Below are 22,353 nucleotides of genomic sequence, written 5' to 3'. Positions count from 1 at the left end.
CCCCCCGTATCTCTCTAGCCACACACAGCTGTGCCCCTCTGTGTCTTCAGTTTTCACTCCAGCAATAGGGACCTCCTCTTCTCACCCATAAAAAACATGAGATTTCTGGCCTTCCAAAACCTTTGCTCATGCTGGTTTCTCTGCCCTGCACACCTTTCGTAACCAACTAAGGCCTGGCCATCCTTCACATCTCAGCTTAGACATCATCTCATAAAAGATTTCTGATTCCGCCTCTTATTCAGTCCAGACAAGACCAAATCTCTCTTTATTGACATTCTCCTTTGACTATCAAGTCCCAGTAGAATCTCTTCCCTCATGTGGAAATGACGCATGGTTATTTCTGACTGCTAGGCGAAACTAGAAATTCTTAATAGGAGTTAGACCTTAATAACCTTTGTATCCTCAGTACTCAGCCCAATTGCTGACATGCAGATGCTCAATATATGCTTTTCAAACTTCTCTGAAGAAATAGCCTAGAGATAATCAAAGAAGCTTTTGAGAGCACATTAAAGCTGTGTGTATACAACACTCTGAGGTTGACTACTGAGGCACCTACCTGGTTAAAGTAAAGGTAGAATTGACCTTTCTAACAATTTTCAATAAACAAATCAAATTTTCTTTAAATCTACATATTATAGAACTAATTACCTCAATTCATAACTACATCTTTGTACAACAAAGTTCATATTTTATAGTAAAACAAAAACATTTAAACATAAAAAATTCTTCTTTGCCCTTTCACCTCCTCTCTCCCCAACTGTGCATTGTCTGTCTGCATTATGCATCGACCTAAACTCTCCCGTGGCAGGAATACCTGCTCAACCATAAGGAGCAACATTCTCCTAGCATCAACAAGACAACTCCTTAGAAGGTAACAACATTCCTTCTTGATCTTGTAAAGGGGCCACCAGACCCACCAGAATGATGCTTAGATCTGGACTATGTAAACTGCCAATACAACATCATTTCATGCACAGCCCTCTGTCTCAAAAAACTTACAAAACGGTGCCTTGATTTCTAATCAAATTTGGCCCAAATAAAGTTTTCCATTTCTTTCTTAGATCAAAAGGTTAATTTTTATTGACATCTTCATAACCCAGTTTTGCCCCCTCTGGCACTTTGAATAATTGGTAGGAATTAGTAGCCAGTGATTCTAATTATTTAATATAAAGAATTGCATAGAATTGTCTTCACTTAATTCACTCAGTGCTTAGAATGTCTAACTTCCTCTTGTTAACCAAGTCAATATTGTATTACTTAAGCTTGCTGTTTTGAAATGAACATTACATGTATCAGCAATCTGCCTTAAGAATGTACCTAGCATTTGTAGGGGAGCAAAATTCACCACCACAAAATATGTCTTTTTGACATAAGGATTAATAGAGGCTGATTATTTTTAAGAAACAGAAGACTCAGGAAGTTTTTCTTGTTACCTCTCCCTTAACTGTTTAAAATAATTTATATAAAGGGCCTGTTCCTGGAACAGTGCTATCAGACAGAAGAGCTTCATAGGGCAAGATATGGGGAAAGGGAATGGAGCTTCCATGCCCTCTCCGAGTGGTCCACTCTCCCAGCATCTCCATGGTTCACTAACTGGAAGTTCTCTGAACCCCATCCTTTCAGGGTTTTATGGAGGCTTAATTACATAATCATGGTTAACTAAATCAAATAAATCATTGACCACTGGTGATTAAACTACATCTCCAGCTCCTCTTCCCTGCCCAGGTCGGGGATAAGATTGTAAGTTCTAAAACTGTACAACAATTATAACAATCTACATTATGAGCTCTGAAGAAGAGCAAGGAATATCAACATTTGTATAACTCTGATTTTTGTTCAGGAAAACTAGAAAAAGTCAACCCAAACATAGATAATAACATTTACTAGTTTTAATGATGACAACTTAATCTTTGGATTAATTGCAATTAGTTATTTGTACAATCCAAATTGTATTGTTAATCATCCCTAAAATATTATTTTCTCAAATACTGTAGTTTCCATCATTCTATAACATCCTTGTATCTGTTATGTTTTCAAGGTTTACCTAGCACACTAGGATACATAATTTCTCTATCATTCAAAATTTATCCTATACATTTCACTTTGTATAGTGAACACAGATTTACAATTTTATATGAAATTAGAAAAGAAATACACTGGAGAAAGTATGAGTACATGTATTTCAGTGACTATCCTCAGTATTTTTTAAAATTTCCACTGGGAATAGAAAAATAGTCTGAAAACTTCATTATTACTCTACTAATCTGGAATCTGCAATGATGCAACTTGGACTGGGCTTTTGGACCTGGAAAAAAATGTCTTACCAAACAAATTCATAGTGAACATAGCTAACTTGAGTACTTTTTAAATAAAGTTTTATCATAATTAATTATTTTGTAAGTATTAAAGTATGATCTAAACTTCTGATATATTTGCTAATACACGTAGGATATGTTCAAAATTAATAGGAAATTATGTAAATTTTACATAACTCACAGGCAAATGCCTCTAAAATACTTGCTTAAAATATCTTCACATTTCTCTTTCTTGGTAGTTTTTATTATTTTCTTCCACATTCTATCCTTTTTTTCTTTTTCTGTTTTCTTTTTTTTTTTTTTAATGTTTCCATGTTGCAAAATATCTGTATTTTATGTGTTACCGCCCTCCTTATTTAGGAAAAGTAGGAGATATCACATATCTATTTATGTCCCTATTTCTCCTGGTTCCATTTGTGTTTATCTAGTCTGATTCACTTTTATCAAGGTACTTTATCCTTGAAATTGACTTTTCAAGCTTATCAAAGGAAACCATTTTTCTGACTTCATGCTCCCTTGCTGCCCACAGAGACAGGATTTATTTTAGATCCAGTTAGGAAAACCTAGTTCCATTAAAAGCCTCTACCCGAAGAGTCAAAAAGAATTAATCTAGAGTCATAAATAAAAGAAATGAAATTCAAATCTAGTTTTTAATTTTGTATTGTTTTTGAGTAATAAATATAAAATATTCCACCAATTGATATTTTAAATCAAGCAGGGAAATATTTAAGAATTAAAATATACTCTAATTCTGTATTATGTCCAGCTACGAAAGATATACAAGCACAAAAAGAGAGAACTGAAGAGATGAGAGAAAGAAATGCGACAGTTTTAGGATTTAACCAAACCCTAAAATCAGAGTTCTAACACTTATACACATGCATGAAATCTTCAACATTTACAGGAAAAAAGTGTGAAAGGAAAAAAGTTTAAAATGGAATCAGAGGATATGCAATAGTGAATCTTGACAAAAGAAAAGACAAGAAAATATTCACATGGTTTCTTAAGAAAATGGTTTTAAAATTCCACATAAAGCTGAAAAATACAACTACTACAAATTTTTTCTTTCGTTTTCATTTATTAGAAAGACAAGTCCTGCTTTCCTGTTCTGATAAGTGAGAAATATATGCTCTCAAATTTTAAGGGAAAGATTGCACCTAAATAGATTAACACTACCATCTTGTGTTTCTTTAGATTGCAATATTGCTTAGAACGACCTTTAAAACACATTGCATGAAATAGGACCCACATAGTGTTATCCTTTCTTGTCACTATGTTGAATTTTCAATTCCATACCTGTGGTATTTATTATTAGTCTGTTCTTTTCTCAGTGTGCTCTGCCTGCTCTATCTGTGATATGTGCTCCTGCAGACACAGATCCACACACATACACAAATGCATGAAGACAAACATACTGTACACACAGAAATACATACTCACACACTACACAGAGAAGCAAAGTAAAAAATGTACTGCTTTAAAGCCCCAAATGACTATATCCTGTGGAAATGTCTTTTTATTTTCCTTCTGGCGTGATTGGCCTCCTTTTCTTTTTTTAAAGACACATCTTTACTAGTCTAACTAGAATAGCCTAAATGGGAGAACATCAGCATGAAAAGAACCAAATTCCTATACATAAGCATATTTATGAGCTGTCCCTCCCATTGATGGTTCAGGGATGGGAAGTAAAGATGTCACCTAGAGGGAATTAAGGAAAGACCAACCAGAGAGCAACTGCTTACAGAGCAGAATGCCACTGATGGCTATCTGAGAGCTCTGATAATTCATTCTATCTTGGCCCCCAGTTTCTGGAAAACTTCAGTAATCTGTTCTGTTTCTCAACCTTAGACTAATGCTGATTTAAGGAAATTACTAAGAGAGATTATCTCCAATATATTAAATTACATGGGGAAAATTATAATTTGCTAAGAGAGGGATGATGGTGAAGGGGACACTGAGAACACAGAAGGAATTCAGAGTGAGAGATGCACAGAATGAAGAACCCCAGAAATTCTCAAAAATACTAGGGAGGAAGGCTAGGGAACATCCCATAATTAATAGTGGGGCTCAAGTCACTATATATAAAGTTCATGTTGAGAGAATCAAAATGAAGTGAGAGGATTGAAATAAATCTTTTTACACATTCATATCTATATCTATCAATATTGGTGAATTCAAATGCAAAAATATACACCGAACACCTGGCTGTCAGGACAAAGCATAATAAGTTACCACCACACTCTTCCGTAGTTGCATGGTACTTGTTATATAACTTAAGTTTTTGTCTGATTCCACATTATACTACTATTTTACCTGGCAAACAGACTACTTTTCTTATTTGAATTTCCCCTAGTCTAGCACAAAAATGGATAGGTTATCAGTAAATATCAGACTGAAATAGTTAAAGATTTCCCATATGAATATGGATTGAAATGAAAACAAGAAAAAAGAGAAATTGTTTCATCATCTTGGAAAAGAATGAAGCATTTAGCAGTAAATTAAGCATAACTAAACCAAGAGTCAAAACAATGCCAATTTTCTGAATTCATAATGTAAGAAGAATAATCAGTATTTTAAACAAAATAGAGGAAATAAGGAAGTATACAAAACAATCATGGTGAGGCATAGAAGATACACTGCAAGTAAATATTCTTCTGTAATTTAGTTTTATTTTTCAAGTTGGTTCATTGTTATTGTTACCTTGTTCTTTTTGTTTGTTTGTTTTAACAATGCATAAAGAGATTTGGAACAATCAATATTTTACGTGGAAAATGAAGTCAAATTATTTACTTGGCAAAAGAGATGAAATATTTTCAAAAACTGGCATATTATCTACACTGAATTTATGTAGCATTACTATTGCTAAAAGGGAGACAGCATGCATTTCTAATCCTATCAGTTTGAATATATTTGGTGGATACAGAAACTTTATTTGAATTTTCTGGACAGGTTGACCAGAATTTTCTAGGCCCCCACTCAACATTAAAGCTGAAAATTCAAGGCACTGATATTTTGAGATCAAGGCTCAACAAAGAGAATGCATATGCAGTTCATCAAATCTATTTTTTTTCACTTAAGGGAATCTAACCAACATGAATAAATGCATCAGTGTTAAGTAATTCTGTAGATGAACTAATTAAAATATGAAAATATTAAAATATCAGAGCCTAGAGTTGGGGGTTGTAAGGTCAAATATGATCTTAGGAAACACTGGTTTATTTCATCATCAATGTCAAAACCCAAGAATTAAGGTCGAGCTACAAATTGGGACCATGTATACACTATTACATGGGATGGCCTGGTATCATTTCAGGACTGTGAAAAAGGGAAGAAAAATCAAGAAATTCTCATGTAGAATTCTGGAGAAATCCAGTCTGATTATTTAAAACAGACAGTGGCAAGATATTTCCCATCTTCAAACAAGGACCAATAGGCTCAAATTATAATCATCTAAAAATGTGTGTGTGTAGGGAGAGGAGAAATAAAAAGATGGGAGCGTAGGGGAGCAAGAGATAGACTTTCTGAAGGTAAGACTCTTCCAAAACTGCCTAAGAAAATAATCATGCTTTCCCAAGACTGTTGGAGGAAATTTAACACATCTCTTGTAGTACTGTCACATGATTTATTAAATGTTACTTTGGGTGTTACCCAAGGTCAAAATGGCCATTTCAATTAAAATATTTTTCAACTCCAGACAAATACTAATGTGTATGCTGAACAAATTATTTTTTTTTTTTGCCCAAATGAACATATATATTTAAAACAGTGGAGGCAGAACTTCTTTTTAACAGATTGCTCAGTTAAAAAAGACTCAGGAACTTCTCAAAAAAATACACTTGCTAAAGCAAACAGGTAATCTAGCTTCTAAATTAGGTACTTGACATCAAATGGCTTTTGAGAGAGAAGTACTAATCTTTTCATTGCTTTGTAAAATTATTTATCTTCTCTACTGATAAGCTGCAAAGGATATCTCCATAAAAATAAACATACACACAAAAATAAAATAATTTAAATTGATTTACCAGATATTCTGGTGTTATTTTTTTTTCAAGGAGGAACAAGACAATAGATCTATAGTCTTCAAAAATAAGTAATTGCAAAATAACACACATTTGTGTGGACTAGTATATGGATCCAGTATTGTACCTAGTGATCATTATTACTATAAAATAAAGTTAATTATAAATAAAAAAGGGAAAGGTCCATGTAAAATTCACAAGAGGACATCTTTAATAAACTTTTTAAGTTTTAATTAATCAGGCACTGAAATCTTGTCATTATGTGTACCAAAAATACTTTTTCAGTAAGATTTCAAATGCATTCTATTTTCTCCAGATACAATATATGCAAAACAGCCAAACACATATAATTATATGTGCCTTTACTCTTCAAGTTATCATTCCTTTTATTTTTTTACTCTCATATTTCACTTAGGAGAGACATTTGAGTTATTATAATACTGGGTACTTACACGATGATGTGTTTTCATCTATGTATCTTCTTTTTAATTCAAGTATGTAATTTTTAGGAGATTCCTGAAATGGTTACTAGAGTATGTGTTTTCTGTGATATATGCATTAAATGTAATGGTTTGTTGCTAACAATATCAAACTTCAAGATTACTTAGAGATCATCTTACTAAATTCTTCATTTGCATAAAGAAATTGGTGCTAGAGACTGAGACAATCACACAATTAAAAATGTCACTGATAGAATTAGAACCCAGTGTCAGTTTTACAATCCATCTTACAATTTATAGTCTTCTATTTCTCCCCTATTCTGGAGTGTACCCATATTCATAATGGTAAAAACTGTGTGTAGTTTTATATTTTCACTAATAAAACTGAAGCTGAAAAACATGATCAAAGCCAAGAGTATGTACTTCAAATATTCATTAATTAATGCATTTACTGATCTAGGCTATTTTAGAAAATGCAATTATGACTCATGAAGGGAAGAACTTATACTCTAAAGAGAAAGAGACAGAGAGAAAGGGAGAGAGAACAGAGATGAATATATATTTATATAGATAGATTTTATATTTATCTCTCTCTATATTTCTTAGGAATTAGAAAGTTGACATTACTAAGAACAGCAAAAATGTGCAGATTTAGAAGTTAAAAAGATTACACATAGCTGGAGGTTTCAGAGGACACCTTTAGAGAAATGGCATTTGTCCGTTGCTTTGAAGATCGTAAAGAGTGAGTTCACAGAGGTGCCTTTAAGGATATTTATGACAAAAGGAATGAAAGTACAAAAAGCACAGAGTTCAAAAATGCACAGCATAATGAACGGTTCACCTTGATTGGAATATGGTATATGATGTCAGAGAAAGGTGACGGATCTTGCTTTCCAGTTTAGGAGTCTGAGCTTTGAATCACAGGTAATGAGTAGCCATATAGAGTTACTGAACAGAGAGAACAATCAGTGCTTGCATTCATGCCTTTGCATGAATCCAGCTTGGTTATCCAAGCCAAGCAAATCATGTCTCACTGGAGTTAATCCCTGGAGAGAGACAAGAAAGGGTAAGTTTCTTTTCTTTTCTTTTCTTTTTTTTTTCAGGTAGACTTGGAAATAATGAGAACCATGAACCACTAATATAAAGCAAAAGAGAAATTTGAGCTGATGGTTGAGAAGGCAATGTTTAAGAACCTGGAACCCACTACACTTTCTTGCTCATAACATATAGACAATAATTTCCTGTCACTTTTATCTAAAAGTGTTCCTGCTTTCAGGAACATTCACCTGATAGCAATGTTCTGAGGGTAAAGGGAAGATCAGAGGTGGGGAAAAAATGTAGGAATTTCTTGCAGGAGATAAAGGGCCTCCATTTAAAATGACACTGGGACTGGAGAGGCAGAAATGAATTTAGACAAAATTTTGAGAAATAAGAGCTAATATTTAGGAAGTACTATTTAGGTGTCAAACACTGGGCTAAAAACTTTTCAGGTATCATCTAATTTAAGTCTCAGATAAATTTATGATATAATGAAAATAAATCTTTATGATGACAGATATGAAAAACAAATATTGACAGAAATTATGGTTAAAGTAACAAATCTGGAATTTAAACCATGTGTCTAATTTCAGAATCCAATATTCGAATTTTCAAATGAATGTTGGGAAAAGGGGAAGATAGAATGGTGACTAATCTTGGTAACAGAGACGAGAGAGATCCTTTTAGGTGGGACAGGGAACTCAAGAGAAGAAAAATAATTAAGTGGGATAATTATAAATTTAATTTCAGTCACATTCGATTTTAGAATTCATCAGGAAATTAAGTTGAAATTTCACAGAAGCTGGCTGAATATGTCAGATACAACTGTGGGGAAGATCTGCATAGCCGTGATAGTTTAAGTCATTATATTGCCAGGCAAGAAAGTGTAGAGTAAGAGAACAGTAGGACCAAAACCTGATTTGGAGAAAGGAAGAATAAATAGCAATAAAGACACGGCTGGAAGACAAAACAGAATTAGCCTGTACCCTATCACAGAAGACAAAGAAGAATGCACTAACAAGAATGAGTGTTCACTCAATAAACATGCCTTCTGCATGGAGCCAACATTGAGATATACAGATATGCATCATATGTATTTATATCTCTCAAAATATTTGCATAATCTGCATCTGTTTACCTATACCTGTGACTGACTGATTTTATACATTTGTACCTTTGGGTTTCAAGTCAGCAATTGAAGCAAGAGCTTCATATACTCAGATTACTTATGTTTTTAACCAAGCAATAAAGTGTTATATTTATCATCCTATGTTGTACATAAATCAGTTAATGTTTAAGAACATATACTTCAAACATTAGGATCAACAGGCAAAATATTGACACTGACAAACAGAAAGAAACTAAGAATAACTGAAGAAACGTTAGAATAATTTTCCCATTTCATCCATACATTTTAATGCCAATAATATAAATACTAAGAAACTGTCTTATTTTTCTTAAATATTTTTCAATTTCCTGCTTAATTTTTAACATTTTCTTCCCTTAATTAACTTGTATGTTTAAATCCCTCTTAAATTTAAAAAAGGATACTCAAGTTACATAAGCATCTTTCTCAAGAAAACTAGTTTATTTACTTAATTGAGAAACAATATTAAAGAATACAATTAACATATTCACTAATTTTCAAGAAAATTATTTGACTTCTTTCCCTTTGAAAATAGCTTATAATTAAGAAGAAAGAGTAATTTCCACATTTAAAATAAGTCTAGTAAGTGTGAAATCAAGGGAGACCTTCTTTCAAATTCACAATACATGGTCAACTTAAGTCTCAAAGTTTCCTTTCGAAAAACTTCTGCTTTGCCTACTAGAATCTTTAAGTCTTCAGGAAATACTCATTTGCTATATAAGACAGATCAAAATGATCCGATGGAACAGCATGAAATACAGCTACTCCTTTCCCAGATGCAAAGCCAAAAGACAGACAAAGAACGAACATAAGCATAGCAGTACACAGAAAATGAGTCAAAAAGCAAATCAAGGAAAAAAAAAGAAATAACATAGGCTGGAACTCTACTTGCTTAATATACAGAACTGTAATTACTACAACCAAATGGAGAAAAATACTAGAGCAAAACAATTACTAAGGAAGTTTAACATGGCAGATGAAAAGAGTAGATACATTTGAAAGAATGAAAATTAAAAAATCCCTTCTGAATGAGAATCTGGTCTTCTTTCAAAATCCTAGCTCTGCTCTCTATGACAAGAGAAGAATGTCAACTATGATTTTAGGCATCATTTCCGTGTTAAATTGTTTCTGCATTGAGAGGAATGTTAACATCTGATAGGAAGACACAGTTTTGAGCTTAGTGTATGTAGTTAGTGACTCTTGTAGCTCTAGGGACTCTTACAAGAGACATTGGTTCCTGTGGGGCAGAGAATTCTGCCAGAGTTCCCATCACTAAATTATGTACATCTTGTCTCCTTATATATATAAGCCATCATCTAGGCAGTGGTTCTTAACCTGGAGTAATTTTGCCCATCAGAAGACATCTGGCAATATCTGGAGATTTTTTTTTTTTTGTCATGATATCGGGGAGAAGTGTGCTCCTGGCATCTTAAGTTAAGAAGCCAGGAATACCTCCAAACACACTAAAATTAACAAAATAGTTCCTCCAACACACAACAAAAAATTACATTTTGGCAGAATAATTCATTGTTGGGAGCTCTACGCACTTGGGACATTTAGTGGCTTCCCTGGCCTCCATGCACTAGATGCCAGTTGCATCCCCCCTTCTCCAGCCATGACAATCAGAAATGTTCTCAGAATTTTCGAGTGTCCCCAGAAGTGGGAAGTGGGAGGTCATGTTAGCAAACTGTGGGTCCTGTCTTATATCGGCAAAGTGAATAAAACTTTTAATAGATAAGTTTTTTTCTAAATATTAAACTATGCTTGTATCTACATTAAGACAGCAGCAGAGATGGAACGAGGAAAAAAAAATCTGCATTTATTTTCTTTACATCATCCAGATACTTGCTGAACTGATCCTCTTTCTAGGTAATCTGCGCTCCATTCCTCAATAAAGACATCTTGTCTGTGCTCTACACTGAGAAGCTCTTTAGAATGGGAGAGTTCCTATTGTCTTTGACAGTTTCGTTAGATTGTTATCTACTCTGCTGTCTTCTCTGAAAGAGTGAGAAACAGGGAGCAAAGGGATAGCCCAGGATGACAGGAGCAGTTCAGCTACAGTAAACTCATCCTAAAGACTGCAGGTATTCAGCTTTCAAATATTCAGGAGTAACATAAAAATAAATGTTTAACTTCCAAATATCGGGAATAACATAAAAATAAAATGTTTAAACAAATCTGTTTTCAAGGCAGCTCCATTATAATTCCTCATTAAACCCATTGGGAAATATATTTATATGACATATTGACTTGAAATAAAAATTCTTGAGTTTACTATCTTATACATAAATATCTTTAATTGTAGGCGCAATAAATGTATACATACAGTAAAGCTTTAGTAATAAAAGTGACATCCAATGCAGTATATAGCTTTTCACTTGATTTTCAAGGAAAGTACCTCAAAATATAATCATGTCACTAGAAGTTTTTACCAGTGCTTTGAGATAAAATCACTTAAAGTATAGTTTTTATGAAAAATAAAATGTTATACTTTATGAAATTAAGATAATAGTGTATAATATGTATACTTCCATAATATAAGTATAAGAAAAAGCAGTAATTTCTTTTAGGAGGGCAATAGACATATCTCAGTTTCTTCATTTAATATACATATTTGAGTATATTCTTCCAATGGCATTTTTATTAATCAACATTCAAATAATCAGTATTCAACTGGATAAATTTAAAAGTCACTTTTATTACTGCTATTTTTATTTAGGGAATTGTTTTTGCTTCGTTCAAGAAGCTCTAAACATATTATAATTTTTAAAAGATATGAATCAACTAACCTACACAACATTTTTTACTTCCATGATTCCATTCTAATGCTGCTTCAAATAAATATAAGCAGGAAAGTTAAAAGAATTGTTATACAGTTTCAAAAACATGTGAACAAAATGAAATTAAGTAGTGGCTGAAAATTTAAAGTTCTGTTATTAAAAGCTTTAAAATTTACTTTGCAATTTCTCCAGCTTTTTTTTCTAAGTAAGGTGAATTCTGAACCATTATTTTTCAAAATCTTATATTTGCAACTTCTTATTCTGGTCCATGTTATTTGTAGTAACTGGCAATTGTAGAAGTTAAAAATATTATAAAATAAACCTTAAGCTTTCAAAAAATGAACACTGTGCACAAAAATTTCATAATTTAAACCACTTTATCATGGCAACTAAGCTACTCCTAATAAGATAGCTCTGTACTTCTGCCACTTGCTAAATCACTATCTACACATTGTAAGAAGTGAATTAATTGGAGATGGTAAATAAATACAAGCGTTTTAATAAAATGACTGGTCTATAATGTTAACACACTGGCTAAGAATAAATCTCACTTGGAGATTTAGAACATAAACTAAAGAGACTGTTCCATTTTTATGTAATATGAAAAATAGGCCCTTACAACCTATGCTCATCAAAGTCCTAATATAACTACTTCTTTGCTCTAAAGCTTTAATCATTTTGATTGATTATTGTTTAATTGGACGTGAGTAAAACTAAATGAGGAAAAAATGTACCTTAGGGACACATTTTTGTTTGTTTCTTACTTATTAAAACCATTTATTTTATATTCTTTTATATTTCAATACAGATAAAATTATATATAAATACATATGTGTGTATACATATTGTGTGTATGTGTAAAATGAACTCTCCTAGAATTTGACAAAGTAATGAACATTTTAAGAAAGGAGATCTTAATAAAGTGTAGAGTTCAAGTCCTGAAAAAGGTGTTTTGTAAGAGTTAGAATAATTGACATCACCTCCTTTCATACACTTGGACATTTTCAGCTATCAGACTGTTATGCAATAAATCCTCAGGCAGTCCTGAACCCTAAATAATACGAACTAGTTACATAAGAACCAAGACATATGCAATATATATGTATTTATTCCATATGTTATCATAATGTATATTCAATAGATTTGCTGACTAGCTATAATATAAAATATATTATTCTGGGAATACAAAATATATAAAGCATAGCTTGTTAGATGCAATGATGTAACTAATTGCTGAGGAAGATATAAACACATGCACATATATGTATATATGTGTATATGTGTGTGCATGTGTGTATGAAATAACAGTATTTTATATTCTATGTGAATTCCATTTGTATGGGCACGGTTATCCAAGTTAAGCACAAATACCATATTCTTTTCATACTTTTAAGAAATAGCTGTAAAAGTTAAAATGTTTATCATTTAAAAAATATAAATGAACTTATTTACAAAACAGAAACAGACTCACAGACGTAGAAAACAAACTTATGGTTACCAGCATGGGGAAGGGGATAGGAAGGGATAAATTGGGAGTTCGAGATTTGCAGATACTAACTACCATACGTAAAACAGATAAACAACAAGTTTATACTATATAGCACAGAGAACTATATTCAACATCTTGTAATGACCTATGGTGAAAAAGAATATGAAAACAAATATATGCATTTTCCTATATGACTGAAGTATTGTGCTGTATACCAGAAATTGACACATTGTAAACTGACTTTATTTCAATAAAAGTATATTAAAAAAATTAAAAAATATATTACCAGGATTCCTGCATGACTAGTTTTACAGAAATAAGCCTTAAGTAGACACAAGCTGGATCTGCTAACAAGGATTATATGCCTGGAAAATGAATGTTTGACACACTCAGAAATATTCTGGAGTTGTTACCAGTTATTTGTACCTGGCAAATGCTCAGACACATAACCAGATTCTTCAGAAGAGCTGGGAATACATGAAAAGGAGTTTCTTGAAAGACATGATGGCATCCTCACCTAAACTGGCAAGACTGCTGGCATCCAGCCGCCTTCCTGGATAGTCCAGGGAAACGTGCCTCTGAGAGGAAGTGCTGTTAGATTACACCCTCTGCTTTTCAAAGTCATCTTGCGATGCAGACCTTTTTACCTACACTGAATGAGCTAGGCTTTGCCTATGTCTGCTGGTGCCATTCAGTCAATTATATCCCTGTGACACTAGAGACAACTGTGCCAGTATTTATCTTCATCCTCTATTATAAGATTGAATTTTAAAATCTTGTGCTGAACTTAATATTATCTATAAAACTTACTAAGAGGCAAAAAAAAAAAAGGGGGGGGGAGTTTAGCTCATCAACAGAATTCTGGAGGTTAGTATATTCTATGGAGATTAGAGACCCTGGTTCTTGAAACTTTAATTCAAAATTCCCTAGAGCCAGTGGGTTCCACAGATTTTTCTTTGTATCACAGCTTTCCTAGAGAGGTGTGAGCAGAGTGAAAACAAATCGCCCTAATAGCTGTAGGCACACTGACGCTTCATGCGTAACTCCAGAGGAGGCGAACAGTCCTCTGATTACCAAGAATGAAGTGCTCCAAATTGTATCAACTTCCTCTGTGGTTACTTGAGGGTATCTCTTATTTTTTGGAGAACTGAGGAGAGGTTCTTTAGGTAATTTTTTTTTTTCTTTTTGAAACCTGTTTTCATGTGACTACCCTGCCCATGAGCTTACTGTCATGAGTAAAAAGGCCACTGAGGAACAAGCATATTGAACTGTGGGATGGAACTTGCCATCTAGAAAGCTGCACTCTTCGAAGAAAAAAAAAATACTAATCAGCTGGTTATCAGCCAAAACATCTGACAAATGTAAGTGTGCATATTTATTGGGCAAACAGCCTACTGAAATCTGAGTTTCTAAAGGGACAGGGAACTTTTAAGCAGCACCCAGAACCCTGCTCCTCCTACCAACTCACACTCCTCATACATAAATGCATTTGTTGTTATCAGTCCCAAACATAATCCTCTCATACCTAATTGTTCTTTCAAATTTAAAGTCAGATAAGTCAATCTGCCAACGTCCTTAAGTCTGATATAAAAATAGACATTTTTGAACTAATTTCCATTTTCCATTTTCTGACTTAACAGAAAAACCACAGAAAGGAAACATCATTGTTTACTGAAGTGTATAGTTTCATCCATTTCATTCATTTTCTTAAAGGCTTTGCCACTATGTATTTAACAAATAATACATCAAAATTTACAGCAGCACTCTGGAGTTTGAACAGATTGTGTTTAGTTTGCTGCTTCTCTTCAACAATATCTATTCCATCTGCTCTCCAAAATACCAGGGCATTATCCTCTAATCACCCGACACTAGTGATATTGTTAAACTTAACTTCATGAATTTAGGTATTTTTGATGCTAAAAGCAAATACAAAGCTCCCGATGTCTGCATTGTTTTGTTAGAACTGTAACAGTGATTTCAATGAAAATAGTTAAAAATCTATCATATTCAATTTTCATAATTAAACAATTTCATATTAAGAAAGTAAAGAAAAAAACCCAGCACCTAATATCTGCCTGAGTTATCTCAGTATCACTAGATAATAACGTAATCTACTCTTACCACTTCAGATAAGCAAACATACCATTGCAATGATTAGGTCTCTACAATTTGAGCAAAAGGATGCCTTTAAATAGATGGGTAATTTGGGCAAAGGGCACATAATTGCTGAAGTAGAAACATAAACTGAAGCAAAAGAGTTTTATAATCTGAATTACCAGTTACTTCCTGTCTCCATTTTGTTTCACTGCACATGGCCAGTTTTAACCATTAGGCTTGTCAATTCTTTGGCATGAACCAACAACATAGCACCATCATAATCATCACACACACACACACACACTGATTCTTTTCTATCAGTGTGTATTAGCTCAAGTACTATGCAGATTGAGGGAAATTATAGTTTAAATTAGGTAGCAGTAATGTAGAAATACTGTCTCCTAATCCAATTCCCCAAATCACCTCATTTTCTTCCCTTGTCCCCCCAACAGAAATACATAGAAAAAAAATTTACTCACACTGCACGATGAGCTGCACCAAGGCTTCTCTTGGTTTCACATTAAATCCGTTGTACTGGCTGGTCTGACATCTGTACATTCCTGACATTTCCCTAGATACATTCACAATCCTCAGTGTTCCATCATAACTCTCCATTTGCATTGACCCATCAGGCATTGCAACTTCTTTATCCGCTCTAGACCAAAGGATGATGGGTTTAGGTTTTCCAGTTACTTGACACTGCAGTTCTATTGTGTCTCCTTCTCTGGTGACCAAAGGTGATTTTTCCTGTGGAACAGTCAGATTGGGTGGAACTTGAAATGGGAAAAAGAAAATTTTTCAAGGTTAGTATAAACTGGTAAAACATATTCAAACACAGAAAATCATAAGGAAACAATTTCTGCTGGTTGAAGAAGTGTGACAATTCAGATGACAAAAATTATAGAGACCCTGAGAATAAATAGAACATAAACTCAAAGTGATTATGAATTGTTTTCATAGAACTTTCTTAAATGAGGTCTTCAAACATTTGCAAAATAAATAAGGCATTAAATTGAACCGTGAATGATGGGCATAAGAACGATCTACTCAGTGACTTATTATCAGCTGTTAACTGGGTCTTTAACGTCTGCATTTCACAGAAGAGTGATCCTACTTGTTGAAGTAGGATTTAGCTTTTTGGTCTTCTGCTTCCTATGCTGTTATCTCTCACTCAAGGATACTATAAGAAAGGGATAAGACACATTATAGACTTAGCAGGTAGAGTAAATGCAAGTAGTAGGAAAGGGAAAAAGAACCTTTGATATAAAATCAGAAGTTCTGACTTTGGAAACTGTGGCCAAATTGCTAGGGTTTAGGATTTGTTCTCTCCCTAGAGCAAATGAAATGGAACAACTGACTACAATGCCACACTCTGACAATCTACTATATTCTTCTCTTTTGGACTTCTAATATTTTTTGACACTGGAATTTTAGGTAATTTCACTTTAAGACATTTTGAGATCATTGTAAATAATTTCTCATGATATTGCTATTTCTGTAAAAATAATTTTAAGTGAGTTTTCAAAGTTATATTTTAATAATATAAGAATTTAATTTTCTCAAGTAAAGCTAATTTCTGATTTGACTGAAGATATTTATGAGAAAATTAGGTTGATTTTATGGGAACTTACTTTACTATGCTGGAATATATTTATGTTAGGGTTTGAATTCAAAAGCATCTATGTAATAGAACATCTATCAAAAAAGCATGAGCTAAATTAGATGGCAGAATAAGAAAAAAACAGAAATATATGAATAATTCTATCTTTGTAATAAATGTCACACGCTCCCCCCTTTGGAAATAATATTGCACATGGACGAAAAAGTAAAGTTTTATTCTCCCTTCTATCGTTTCTGTGCTCCAGTGCCCAGGAACAAAAATAAACATAATTAATTTTTAAATTATTTTTCAACTAATGTTGAAATGTTGTTTCTCTTATTTCGCATAGAGAAAACTAAATTCCAGTACAAAATATATGAAAATTATCTTTCTATTTAAGAATGTTCATGTCTATTTTTTCATTTAATTCCTTCATTTACTTCTAATTAAAAAAACAAGTTAAATAATACATAGCATCCTAGAAATTAAGACAATATGAAGCATTAAACACTACCTTCTTGAAGTAGATTTACATTCTGGGAACTGGCATTAACAAAAACTATTTTAAAATTGCTGCATTTAAAAAAAATCTGTATGTTAAGCAATTTACTCTTGTAAACATAAACAACTAAATGATTTAGTTAAGTAATTTGTTCTTTTTGAAGTGAACCACCAGGGAATGATGCAATTCTAAGCATCATCTTATAACAATAGGATCAGAAACAAGCTACAATATTTATTAATCCTCCATGAGAAAGAACACAGAGTAACGGCAGTAATCTCAGCATTCAACATTAATTATGCTACTATTGTGTGCCAGACATAGTTAGGGATTTTACATTTCCATTAATCCCCATAACAATCCTAGGATCAAATATTTAATACTAAAATTTAACAAATGAGAACACTGAGAATAAGAGAGGATAAATACTCTGATTTGAACAGAATTCAAACTGAGGCCAATTTATAGCAGGTGGTTAATGGAGAGCTTTGACCCCTGAAGCAGGCTCCAGCCAACTATGGTGTCTGGAATGAATAACTGGAGGTAGCACTGGACTCCTCTCCTCTTGTTCATGATCACTCTGCCCCTATGGACAAACTAGACCAGTTTCCCCTGCCCATCTCTTGGACACTGCCTCAGAGACAATTAAAAAGAGTCAAGGTAGAAATGTGAGGGGTAAATAATACATACATTGCAAATTACCTTATCTATCTATCATATATCTTAAATATCTATGTCAACCTATATCAGAATAATTCCCTTATAGAAGCCAAAACTGCTTATAAGATATGCCAATTCAAATAAATATCCAAATTATGATAAATTTATATAACATAAGTGAAAAGAAAATATTTATTAAAAGATTATTTAATAGAATGCTTTGGTTTGAAATCTTTCGTCCTCATCTCTACGTAAACAAACCACATGACTTGGCCAAGCTTAAACATTCTGAGTATTAATTTCTTCATTTTTGAAACTAAGAATTTGTACTTTACGAGCTTCAAGGTTATTAATATTTTGACTATAAAGTTAAAGATAGAAGTGGTCTAATAAAAGTATTTGTTTTCTGACTTAATAAGATGAATATTCAAAAATCTTATTATATTACCACAGTCTAGCAAAAATAGATCCTTGACTAGCTATATTTTTAAAGTTTATAATGTAAATAGTTCAAAAACTCCCTTGTAAATGTACGTTGAATTCATTTGTTTAGATAAACCTTTCTCCCTATGTAATCAAAATTATAGAAATGTAAACCTGTTTTAGTCTAGGCAAGTTAAAATCGATTTTTTAAAAAAGAAATTAGCCCAATTTTTGAAAGCTTTAAAACTTGTCAGGGTTTTTATAGACTTCTCTCTCTACATTAAAATTTCCATTCTCTATAACTCTCTTAATTGTTATTAATTTTTTTTTTCTGTTGGGATATCTTGTTTGTCATTATGAATATCTCTCTGTTTTGTACGTTCATAATACAAATTGTAACTTTAACCCAAGGCTCCTCCAAGTCTGTGACTGCAGCCTACTTCTATTTTCCAAAAGTCTTGCAAATCCCCAAATCTAAGCACTGTTTATTTCTTGACTTAGCTGACAGGTAATTATCAACACACTTAATCTGCTGATTAGGAATCACAGACTGTTCTTTGTACCATGACCTCTGACTCATCACTTCCAATCAGCTGCTTTGGTCTGTCTATCAAAAATATTTCTCATATTTGCTTATTTCTTTTCATGGCTACAGGTGGATTTCTTAGTACAGAACATCATTGTGTCTTCTTGTGACAGTGTCCTAAGCAATCTCTTGGTCACCAGTCTAATTCTTCAAGGTCTGCTTCCTTGTCATATTCTTTACCATCATAAATACAGTTATGTTCATGTCACTATGAAAACCACAATCTTTATTAAAAGTGGTCATCATAATACTGCTTTAATAAAAAAATGAAAATAGCCTGATAGATTTATTAAAAAATTACAGTGAAAAATGAATACCCAGTAGATTATGATGCAGCCTTTTAAAATGATGATGAAATAGACCTATTTGCTGATAAAGATATTTATATTTAATAAAGATATTTATTTAAGCAAGAAAAGCATGCTAGTGCGTAGTATGAATAGCTATAAGTACTAATAATAAGTGAGTAAAACATGTTATTGAGCAGTATGCACAATACCACATCTTTATAAAAAAAGGCATATGCCAATAAATGACAACAGAGAGCTTCTTACAGGGGAGAATATACATGATTCATCTTTATACTTGCATCATCCCACACTCTATTTTGCACAAAATAGGAACTCAGTAAAAATGTTTATACAAATATAAAAATTAAGACAGTCAGGCAGTTGGGCACTGATTTAGGGAAAGAACAAGACTTACATGGGAAAAAAGTAGCAGAAAAGGAAGCCCAGAAGGAAATATACCAAAGCATTAACAGTGGTTCTCTCTGTGTGGGATTATTGGTAAATTCTAATTTATTTGTGTATTCTCCTTCATTTTCACTCTTCTACAATATGTGCAGTGCATATTAGCATATTACAGGCTCCAGGAAGCCCAGAGAAACTTAAAATGTTAATGCAACCTATTTTCCAAAGCTCATTTTATGAAAATTCAACTTTTTTAATAACAACAAGTGTATCACTCTGGACATGGTGCTCTAGACAATGTCGTAGAAATGCTCCTCTAGAGTCACTCACGCCTATAACACTCATTCACTTACAGTTGCACTGACTAGTGGACCTCTGTGCCCTTGCACAAGCAGTTCTTTTCTATGCTCAGCAAGTCTGGCCCTTGTTGTCTTCCAGCAACTCCGGCAGCTCCACGTGTTAAAATTGAATTCAAATGTTACCACATATGTGATAACTTTGCCTACCCGTGGGCTGAGTTGGTTGCTCACTCTTCTTGACATGTTATGTTGTTTACCCAGTTAACCTGTACTCGTGGCTTTGCCCTGTATTTCCCCAAGTCTAAATCCCTGACCACACAGCTCCCTGAAGGCACAGAGTGTCCTACTCTACCTCTAAAGCCTGGTGCCCTGCTTTCCTGCTTGGCACCGACCAGGAAGTCATGAAGTAATTGAGGATGGCAGAGAGGGAGAGAGGGCAAGAAGGGTAAGAAAGTAAAAAGATAAAAAGCTATGAATATAATTGAAATAAACATAATATATAAAAATCATAAACATTTTAAAACAAGAGTAATAAATAACAATAGAATGTAATAATTCTACAATTAGTAACACATACAAGTAGCACAATCTGCTATAAACTCTATTGTTAGCATAGATTTCAGATAGAGCAGATCTTGAGATGTGTGGAGGTATGTGAGAGTTAAGAGAGTCATAAAAGGACTCATGGTTTTCTTTTTCTTTCTCCTTTCACTTAAGAATTGGATAGATAAGTTGTAAATTAAACAAAAGAGCCAATCTGACTAGATGCCATTTAATATTGTCATGTTTTTATTCCCTTTCTCTAAACAATTAAATTATTTTTTCTTAAAATATGAAGTTTCACAACAAAAACATCAAATTAAGTAGGAAAATTAGAAATGTCTGCACTTATGGTATCTATACATAATGTACTTGCCAGAGAAAAGTCATAAAGATAATGAAAACTCAAAGATACATTTTCTGATATACATTCTATATGTTGCCTTTACTTTGATTTTTATCTGAAATGCTGCTGTCGGAGTTGCCATAATCAGAGAATCTTAAAAAAACATGACATGGCATCTAAGCCTCTCATTCCAAAAATAAATAGACAAGTAATTTGAACAAACTGGTTTTCTGTCAACTCTTCCACTGTATCACAGTCTATAAAATAAAGCAAGTATAGAAAATAAAAAGAAGTTTTCATTTTTTCACTGGGAAGAAACTGAGGAAATTTAATTTTTGTTTTTTAACTCAGAAAATGACTAGCTTATTTTCCTTACTCAGAAGAATACGGGGTAAGGTTAGTTTCTCAACTATGAGAAAATATCATGCTGTTTGAAACAAAGACATCAAAATATCATTATTATGGACTTATTGTTTTAAAATATGTAAATATGTATAGTGTACTTTAATAGTAGATATTGACACAAAAGATAGATTTCTTTTAATATAAAACTTATAGTAAACTAAGCAGTAAACAGAATTGTGTCCAAAGAGACAATCAGACTCATGTTTTCAAGAATCCTAAAATATGTACGGCATTAAGTTAATTATATTTGAATTTCGGGAAGAAGTAGTTTACATATGTATGTCCTAAAGTAGAATGTATAATATATATTTAAAACATAAGTAAGATCTCAAGAATATTGTGTGTTTATGAAAGTGACCCCTAGAGATCAGAATTCAAGGATTCTCATGCTGACTAAATCTATATAAACACATGTTAAAAAAGTTAAGACTCAAGTAAATGTGGGTGGGGAGGGCTATGTGGGGACTCTATTTTCTGCTCAATTCTGCTGTAAACCTGAAACTGCTCTAAAAAAATAAAGTCTATTAAAAAAAAGTAAATAATAAATTTGTAATTTATCTAATCCAAATGAGCCAAATTTTTTGTATTTTTTTAACCTTCAAAAACAACAGATGAGGTAAAAAATTAACTGTAGACTTGATGTGAGTTTCATCCTTAGTGATCTACTGATTGAAACTCCAAAGTTAGCAACATCCTTATTTCAGACCACAATATTTTAAAGATTCCCTATCACTTGAGTGCTTTCTCAGTATCTGAGTCAGCAGTTCTCAATTTTTTTTTTTTTTTTTTGCCAGCAAGCTCTGTAAGCATAAGACATGCACATGGATATAGTCAGATTTTGAGGTTTTGAGAAATCACAACATTTAACTTTACATGGAGGTAAAGAACTGAATAGTTTGCCATTGCAACAGGTATCAGTGGCACATCAGTAATGACTTCTCATAATGGACTGTGAGGTAAGTAAAACAAGCTACC

At 32.9% G+C, this 22,353-nt stretch overlaps 1 protein-coding gene across 1 annotated transcript in view; it reads right to left on the bottom strand.

Moving 5' to 3' along the window:
- The window catches only part of MDGA2 (MAM domain containing glycosylphosphatidylinositol anchor 2), a 693,384-nt gene that overhangs the window by 142,871 nt on the left and 528,160 nt on the right, over positions 1-22,353 (bottom strand). Inside the window, exon 8 of the mRNA XM_010967002.2 lies at positions 15,805-16,098. Within this exon, the coding sequence (XP_010965304.2) occupies positions 15,805-16,098 (294 nt within the window). The remainder of the gene's footprint in view (positions 1-15,804; positions 16,099-22,353) is intronic.

The sequence above is a fragment of the Camelus bactrianus genome, chromosome 6 (assembly GCF_048773025.1).
Source record: "Camelus bactrianus isolate YW-2024 breed Bactrian camel chromosome 6, ASM4877302v1, whole genome shotgun sequence".
NCBI classification, from domain to species: Eukaryota; Metazoa; Chordata; class Mammalia; order Artiodactyla; family Camelidae; genus Camelus; species Camelus bactrianus.
The sequence above is the reverse complement of the archived record's forward strand: the minus strand, read 5'-3'. Positions and strand labels throughout refer to the sequence as shown.